Source organism: Aethalodelphis obliquidens, unplaced genomic scaffold (assembly GCF_003676395.1).
Source record: "Aethalodelphis obliquidens isolate GAN/ISIS:26980383/991018 unplaced genomic scaffold, ASM367639v1 scaffold4, whole genome shotgun sequence".
Lineage (NCBI taxonomy): Eukaryota > Metazoa > Chordata > Mammalia > Artiodactyla > Delphinidae > Aethalodelphis > Aethalodelphis obliquidens.
In genome coordinates, this window is record NW_020837948.1 from 46853100 (window position 1) to 46862308 (window position 9209).

The 9209-nt window shown below is 47.6% G+C and overlaps 1 protein-coding gene across 1 annotated transcript in view; it reads left to right on the forward strand.

The window, feature by feature from the left end:
• The first annotated feature begins 660 nt into the window (after positions 1-660).
• LOC113617665 (uncharacterized) overlaps positions 661-9209 on the forward strand; it is a 22624-nt gene continuing 14075 nt past the window's right edge. The window contains exons 1-2 of the mRNA XM_027101254.1: positions 661-841; positions 2925-3048. Coding sequence (XP_026957055.1) covers positions 661-841; positions 2925-3048 — 305 coding nt within the window. The remainder of the gene's footprint in view (positions 842-2924; positions 3049-9209) is intronic.

The window sequence follows — 9209 nt, forward strand, 5'->3', positions numbered from 1 at the left end:
CTTCTGGGCGGAACTTGGAGATAAAACAATGTTTTCATGCCAAAAGGGCAAAATGATTTTGCCCAGAATCAGGTTGTGTTTTCAAGTTACGTTTCCAGTCTGATCACGCGGTGCTTAAAAGACTGATAAATTAAACTCAGTGCAGTCATCGCCGAACCAGTTTCAGATTTGGGGTTTTTCTTGAGTCCTCATAAAGGGTCCCAAACCTTCAAAAGGGGCAGGCCAGACATCGTTGGGGCTGCTTGGCATCTAATTCAAGCCTTTGGGGGCATTTTGCTAGCAAGAAAGATAAAATCTCCGAGGTTGTAGATGATTTAAAAGAATAAGAAATGGAATGGAATTTATAAAGTTCGCTGTTTAAACTACAAAAAGAAAAGTTTTTGCAAACTGGTAAACCCATTTAAATGTGACCCAAAGTTTCTTTTTTCCTCCTTTATCTATTAGATAATCAATTACTTTCTTTCACATTAATTGTTCTGTACCTCAAAGCTGTGCCTTGTTGAGCCTCACCCCCTCTGCCAGAAACTCAATCCTAAGGTCTCAGAAGCAAACTGTGGCTGATAATTTCAAAGAAAGAGCCAAAATGGTATTCAATAGCAGAGCAGTTTAATTATTAAGCAATTGTTAAATGATTTTTAAAAAATGAGTTCTATCTCTATCATGCCATTGTACTATAGCCTGAACGTTGCCCTTATACAAATACCCATTTCTAAACGGGTGGCTGATCCACGGAGATTGCACTCATTCTCAGAAACCGAGCCCCAAACCGCGCGGGTGCGCGAGGGCTGGGATACCGCTGTGCGCGAGCGTGCGTTCCTGGCCCAGCGACCCCTGAGTGCAGGCTGGGCTAGGGGCTGCGTGTTTCTTACTTCCCCTCCTATCGCCGCTTTCCTAAAGAATTTTTTAAACTCCATTTCGGATTAGTAAAATATGATCCTTGTCTAACAGATTGCCCACCAGCTCGTTTTGATGACGGGAAATATTTTTATTTGCCCATGACTAACAATTTTTAAAGAACAACTTCGTTTGTTTCATTTTCCTTCAAAACTATGGTGGGCACAACGTTTTATAATCCTTATTCTGGAACAAGATGTGACAGGTAAACGGGTTCTAAAACACGCCAAATGTTCCAATAATTTAATGTTCAGAGATTTTTTTTTATGCCACAGGATGGCTCTATATAACTCTATAGCAATAATAATCCCTTAACCAAAATATACAATGCATTGTTCACCAAACCATCCAGTAGTTTCACTGGAGTGGGAGAAGGAGGATGGTTACCGTGACATCATTGCTATTATTTAAACAGCTAGGGGAGAATATAATTGTTAATAAAAGCCATCTCCCCTCCCCTCATGGTTTCCTCTCCCCCTCTGGCATTTTATGACGTGTCACCCACGATAAATGTAAGCAGAATTATGTCGATCCGAGTAGCCTACAGTATAACTATAATATTGCATCTATAGGTCAGCAAGGAAAGACAGGAAAATTACCGTATTTAAGGGATAGTTGTTTGAGAAAATATACGTATTTATGAGTTTAGGTGCTGATGTTCGAAGTTTTTCTCTTTATAAATGTGTATGTGTGTATGTGTGTGTGTACACAGAGTTCTATAAACGCTTGTGCGCACCCTCTGTAGTATCCCCGTGTTTGCACATAGAAGGCGGCCATGTAATCGTTCCATGGGGCTGGCTTAATGCAGTTAACAGAGAACTAATGGGTCATCTATGTCGAAAAGCACGCTCCTAATTTTTAATCCCATCACGTAATGAATTGGCTTCCACCTTTATGCATCATGGATGGTCCTGTCCAAAAAAAATTTTTTTCAACCACTTTTGGTTCATTCATGACCAGAAATGACCCCCTTCTGTCTCTGCAACTATTCTTTATATTTTAAAACCTATTTTCTTATTTAATAATAATAATTATAAGCAATCCTTGCTGTATAGAAACTCAGTTGAAATGATCCGGTGAGCTCCCGCCTTGGTCCTTGCTGCAGACTGTAATCTCATATACTGGATATAATCGGACTAGGTCGCGGGCTCCAAGCTGCGGGAGACCGAAGCTACTTTTTCGTGCCGGGATTTCACCTTCTTTCTAGCCTGGAGCTTGCGCGCTGTGCGCGCGCGCACACACACACAGATACACACGCACACGCACACGCACACACACACACACCTCCGTAATAACAAGCTGAGGGGGAGCCCCAAATGTGAACAGAGACACAGGGCTGAGGCTGACTGAGCCCGGGCAGAGTGGCAGCCGCCCGGGTGAGCGGCGCCCGGCCCAGGGGCTGTGGCTAAGGTGGGCGCCGGCAGTTAGGGCGAGGACGCACGAGGGCTACGCGGACTTTCAGCTCTTGTCTGAGACGCGGGCGAGGGTGGCCAGGAGCCCAGGAATGAAATCTAAGTTCCGTGGAGCTTGGAGCCCCTAGACAGCCACCTCCGTCAGGGCGGAGGAGAGCCTTCCGCGGTCCGAGCTCGAGTGTGGAGCGGCCTCCGGCGCTCGCTCTGGCGGGATAGAAGCCCGCGAAGGGGGTCCCGCGGCGCTTTTGTATCGCCCCGCCTGAGCCAGCCGCGATCTGACGCACCTGCTCCCCCGGGACGCTGGGGGCGTCACACTGCAGCTGGGTGGGGAGCAATGTATTCCTCGCCGTCCCATCCCAGACCGTCTTCGGTTACTCCACCCTACCCCTCCCCTCCCTCCTCCTCCTCTACCTACGCCTTCACTACCTCTGATTCTCCACCTCCTCTACATCCTCCATCCCCCTTCTACTTCTGTCTCCCCCTCTCTCTCCTCCCTCCCGCCTCCCTTCCGTCTCCCCTCCCTCGCGTCTCTGAATAAGCAAGCTTTTGCCTCTAAAAGTCACAAGTAATCCTCGTGTGTGACAGAGGGGAGAGAGAGGGAGAGAGCGAGAGAGAGAGAGAGAGAGAGAGAGAGAGAGAGAGTCCGCCGAGACGAGCAGCAGGCAGAAGGAGAATCTGGCACAACGGCTGGGAGAGGAAACTTGACGCTTCAGGGCCACCATTTGCCAGGGCCTTACTCGAGGTAAGTACTCTGGGGACCGCGGAGTTCGATTCCTGGCGTGGTCCAGCCTCTGGCCATAGCCCAGGCCCGGGAGATGGACACCATTACCTGGGGCTACTCAAATGAGGATAAAATGGGGGTGGGGTGCCAGCAGGCGGGCGGGGTGAGGTGCGGCCGGCAGGGATCCGATCAGAGGGCCAGGGTCAAAAGGGTGCTTTGCGCCTGGGAAGGTTGGACTTCCGGCTCCTGTCCTGGGGCACCCTGTGCGTCCCGCCAGGGTTCCAAGCTACTACAGGACAGGGGGTTCCCGCTACCCGATTTCTTTCCCTATGCTGAGCGTCCCCAAGCTCCCTTCTTTCACACACTAGCGTGCAAATCAGCCCCTGCTCTGTCATTAAGTGGAAATTTGCGCCTCGCTCAAATCTTGGAAAGGGAAAGTTTCGCAAGGAGGGTGCTGCGCAGCTCTGCGGTTCCCTGGAACCTAAACTGGGAACCCAAGACTTGCACAGGAAATAGACAGATTTCCTTTTTTATGTTTTTAAAAAATTACCTTGAACGAAAAATTGTATGCATTCAAAAAGATTATTGGATTACTATGTCTGATCAGCTGCTGATGACCTACCAATAAGCGTTTTAAACACACACGCACATTCGCGCGCGCGCGCGCGCGCACACACACACACACACACACACACACCAGGGGCAATATGCAGTGGGAAAGGCCGTCATAAGTAACCAAGAATTCAGAGGAAGTCGCGAGGGCTTTTAAATGTGTAAAGGCTGTGTACGTGTCCTCCATGTGTACAGAGAGCAGAGGGAGGGGGCAGAGGGAGCGCGCGTTGGCTCGGCGTTTTCTCTGTGCCTGTGTGTTTCGTGTGTTGTCAGCTGGCTCTGGTTTCTAAGCGCTGAACGCTGCCAGGGGCGGGGGCCGGCATCCACCATCCACCTCGGCACCCTAGTGGCGAAACAGGACTCATTTGTTTGGTGCAGAGCGGGGACGACCTAGAAGAGACTGAAGTGTGGTTAGGTCGGCCCCCTGCCATCCATTACACCTGCGGCAGACGGCTCAAGTGGTAGAATGGTTTTGTTTGCGGGGATCCAAAAGAGAGGAGGGGGAGGCTAGAGCCTCGCCCCACTCTAAGGAAGTACCATAGAGAACCAAAGACATGAAAGAAGCCATATTCGTACCATCAAAAGCAATAATGTTCCGCGGTCCATGAGTGAACCTGGACATGTTGGTGACCTTGGTGCCTGACTCCAATTGATGATATGGCAGAATTTTAGGGTCAATATTTTTTCAATGAATTTTTGATGAAGTACCTACTCCTCACTACGCGCACACACGCACACACTCACACAGACGTACGCACACACACCTGTCTCCAACCAAATGCACACATGTGTCCTTGGAGCTCTACTTCCTGAAGCCAAACGTCATTGAGCCTCTGCGTGTTTCAACGCAGCTGAAAGGGAGGCCACTCCAGGCGCTGGGAGCCTCTCCCTGCTTCCCAAGTGATTTATGCGATCAGCCTGCTAGCTACCACACACAAGTCCCCCCACCCCAGATAACCATCTAGCTGGGATCTAGCAGGGTTTCAAATATTTCCATCTCATTTTACATTCAATGATGTGCCTTTCTGATCAATAATCCCATCCTTGCATCCCTTCCTTCCTTCATGCTTCTCAATAAGCAGGAAAGGAAGTACACACACACACACACACACACACACACACACCCTCCAAGGTGAGCCCAGAGGGAGGGCAGGTGTGACAAAGAAACATAGACACAGTCTAATGACAGTTTAGCCTGTCTTCATTCCTTAATTTACTTGCTAAATAAGAGGAATTTAAAGAGAAATATATTAAAGAAGACCTGAAAAGAATCAGAAGCCTTGTCTCCACCCTTACTTCACACACACACTGTAACAATCCGCTGTAACATTCATGGATATCCATGGTTTATATATTTATATATATATCCACTTTATATAAAATGCTACATGTGATATAATAATATGCATACATTCATATTTCTTGTGAATAGAAACAATTTCACTGGCCTAATTTTCTGTTCAAAATAGAGAAATAGTCCTTTAATTAGGGTTTAACATGCTTATGCTTTGGGGTTGATTAGGTATATACAGAAATTCCACTATTTTGACACTTAAATTCTATTTTCTAGTTTCTTTAATGTTAAATCAACAATATTTAGAGTAAATTAAACCAAAGAATATCAACAATAAGAACCCATTCTAGATAAGATCTTCAAGTCACAAATAAAACTACATTCTAGAAACTGAATGCTTCTTAAGAAAGGAAAACATTTCAACCCCTCCATTTTTCAAGGTGCTTTCAATACCCAAAGACACCTCTGAACTGGGTTTGATTAACACTTGCTTGTTGTGTGCCCAGTGTAATTTAATTTTTCTTTAATCATTTTCTGTTTTATGAAGATTTCCATTGTACCAGGAAAAAGCTGACTTTGATATTCAGTGGGGTACAGGATTCATTGACAGAGAATGTCATTAGAATATAGCTCTGTTTTATTCATTATTAGTAATATGGATTTATTCATACATCATACATACTGCTAAGGGCCTGCTCTGGGATGTGAATTCATATATTATCAGAACACATTCAGATACACTTGAAGAAAAATTTTATAAAAAAGAAAAAATACTTGCAAAACTGAGTTGAAGAGCAGCCTTCATAAGCATTTAAGAGATTTTTTTTTTAAAGCAGAAATCTTGATCTAAAACTCTTGACTTTAGGGTCCCTAAGGGATTCCAATTGTATTTAAACAAAACAGAATTAGCAAAATTTTGTAATTGTAGAGAAGGCAGACAAAAATTTAGCCCTAACAAGACCTTCCTCCCCTTTTCCTCAAAACACTTTAGACCCTAGTCCCAACCAGTATCTAAAGATAAGGAAAATAACTTCCAAGATGAACTCAAACTTTAAATGAAAAGTGTTTGTTTTTTTAATTCTGGAATTTTAAATGAGTAGTAATTTAAATGGAAAATCTCAAGGATTCAAATTAGTTCAAATAGCGCAATCTTTCTAGGCGAAGGAATATATTTTAATGTTTAAGCAAGTTAACACCTGAATCACACTCAGGCTTCTCAGGCTCAGGTGAGCCTCAGAACCCAACACTGGAAACGGAGGCATCTGGGGAAGAAGAGCCCTCCCTCCTCCACACAGTGTGGGACCACCTACTTCTCCTTTGCATAGGAAATAGTTATTTCCTTGATAGAAAAGACTGAGCAGAGAAAGGAAGTCTGGAATACACGATTTGGTTTCTTTTCATCCCCATCCTTGCTAGGTTTTCCTCGGGCCTCGCCTTCCCTTGGCACTCTCTCCCACCCTTCCCAACCGAAGCTAACAATCGAAACATTCACATTTACATTTAGCAGGATATCTCTCTCTCCCTATCTATCATCTATCTATCATCTATCTAGTCATCTGCCCTTAGGTCTCAAAATATCACTATCACCCTAAATTTGCCTTTACTTCCTGTGTAATTAAGAAGATCATAATTCTGAAAGAAAAGCGACCAAATCTCAATCGCCGGCGGCGGTGAGGGTGCGCTCAACGTGCCCGAGGTTAGCTAGCAGGAGGGCTCGGCCGGCCGCCTGGCGCCAGCCACTGCGCGTGTTGTGTCCTTGACTCGTACATTTCCCTTCTTAAGGGAGGATAATGAACTCTCCTCGGTTCCTAATTTGTAAAGATACCGTCTTTAGTCAGCACTGAAATGGGGGTGGTGGAGAAGAGGCCTGGGTCATGAACCCGGAGAGGCCAGGGCTCCAACCTCTGGCTGGGTCTCTCCTACAACCGGGAGACGGTAGCCAACTGTGTCTGCGGGTCCCTCGGTTCCCCAGAAGAAAGAGCCTCGGGCTGGAGGGCGTATGTGCCCGTGCGAGTGTGCAGGCCCGTCCTGCAGTCCCCCTAGGGGTCTCTAGAAAGGGAGGCTTTGCCTTTCCCGGGGTAAGCAAGGCCTAGAGGGCGGGGCCGAGCCTTGGGAGCAGATTCCTGCGGCCTCCAGAGTCCAAGCAGCCGGGTACCCCCAGCCCAGGGCCGCCCCGACGGCCCCGACTCGGTGCCCGCGCGGCCAGTAGGTGTCGCTGTTCCCCTGCTGGCCGGAGCCGGGAGCCCAGCGCTGGACCCCCGAGCCACTCAGCCTTCCGCGCCCGGCGGGTTCACAGACCCACCAGAGCTCCCAAGAGAGGGCCGCTGCCCCCGGGGACCGTCCCCTCTCTCACCTGGCCAAGACCGCAGCGACACTGGCCGGCCTAAGAGAGCGCCTTCGGGGAAAGAAGGAAGAGGAGTCTGTTGGGGCGAAACGCGGGGCCCCGACGGAAGCGGCTCGAAGCCACCAACTCTCCCTCCTTTCTCTTCTTTTCACGTGCTGTGGGCAGCGACTGGGCACTGGGGCCATCCTGGTAAAATCCCGAGCCGGACATTCAACCGGGGCGCCACACTGGCTTTAAAAATAAACAAGAGGTTGAAATCCCAGCTTCGTGGGAGCTAGCCACAGAAACAGTGGATTGGTTTCGATTTCTTGCCTTAAAAAAAAAAGAAAAAGAAAAGAGAAAGGAAAAAAAAAAAAGGAAGAAGAGAAAGAAAAGAAAGAAACCTGGGCCTGGCCACATGCATGAGCTACATACCATGTTGTACGCACGTCTGTACGCAGAAATGCCGGGTAACCGCGACCGCCCCCCTCCCCCGACCCAGGAAGGAGTCAGTATTTGGAGGCGGTTGTCTTCACCGAAAGCACTGCTTGCCAAGTATTATTCCCCTTCCGAAACCTAGCAGTTAGCACGTCTTTGGAATCTGTATTGAAATTCTAGGTATTGAGAGCTCTGCCCCCTTCTTTGGCGTCCTGCGGCTCCCGGCCTTCAGCCTCGGTGTGCCGCGTGAGAGATTATTAATCAGAAGCGTTCTTTTTGTGTGTGTCTCAAAAGGAGGGGAGTTTAGCTTCTGAATACCGAGAGGATATTTACAATGGGTACATCCTCTAGGTGACTGGAGATTTTATTATGATTCCGATTATTTTGTACTGGGAAATCCCTGCTCCGACTTGAAGATGGGGGGGGGGGACCGTATTGAAAACGCTAAGTTCGGAATCTCAAGTTATTGAAAGAATTAGTATGCAAAATGGAACTGGCTATGTATTTAAACCAACGTTTAAAATCATATCCTCAGTTAAGATGTGGGGATACTTTGCAGTAAAAATGTTAAAAGACCCACACTTTATCTACATTTTCTTTTGGTAAACGTAATCAGTTCGTGTAGGAGAAAAATGTAACAATCAAATGCCAAAGAGGAGGAAAGAAAAATTCTTACTTAAAGTCCAAAATATTTCGGAAAACCTCTTGTTTCTGACTCTGGGCCTCGGTCTCGCTATCTCAGAAGACAAGGCTGGGCAAGTGCCTGAGTCTTCAAGGCAAGCCTTAAATTTTTAATGTGAGGTGGCCAACATCATCTTTAAATGTCATGCCTTTCGCTGTTTCCCAAAATTGGCTCCTTTCGTTAAGTCTTATATCTGTTATACAATTCTAAATAATTATTTCTGATTGAGATGGCAAATTAATCATTCGGTGACGTGGGAGGAGGGGAGAAACACGTGTCTAATTGGAGGTTGTGAAGTTCAGTGAGGTGGTATTTTTAGCTTGGAGAGTCCAAATTCAGATATTTGGGCAACTCTCCCCCTCCCATCGTTTCCCCACTCCCTCCCCATTTTGCTCCCTCTTTCACTCAACTCTTTGGGCTCCTCTCCCCGATTTTGCCCCTTTTCTCAGCTTCTCTCCCCTTCCCCCCCTCAAACGCCTCTCCTCTTTCCTCTCCCTTCTCCTCTTCCCCTCCGCCCCCCCATCTCTCCGTGTGTATCTCTCTCTGTTTCCCCCTCCCCTATTTATTGTCAGATCCTATCAGCCAAGTTTACATAAAAGTAGCAAGTGGGAGGCCCAACACCTTCCCTCCCGCGCTCCCAGTGCACTTTGGGGAGGTGTCAGCCGCTGACAGGTTACCGGCCGGAGTGTTGGCCCTTGGTGCTGGGCACGCTGCCTGCGGGAGAGTAGGGGTCTGTGCGGGTTGCGGGCCTTATTCAAATACCGCCCGCTGCTGCTGTGATTCGCAGGGACTCGGCCTCCATATGGTAATACGTGGCGGACGGGGGGGGGGGG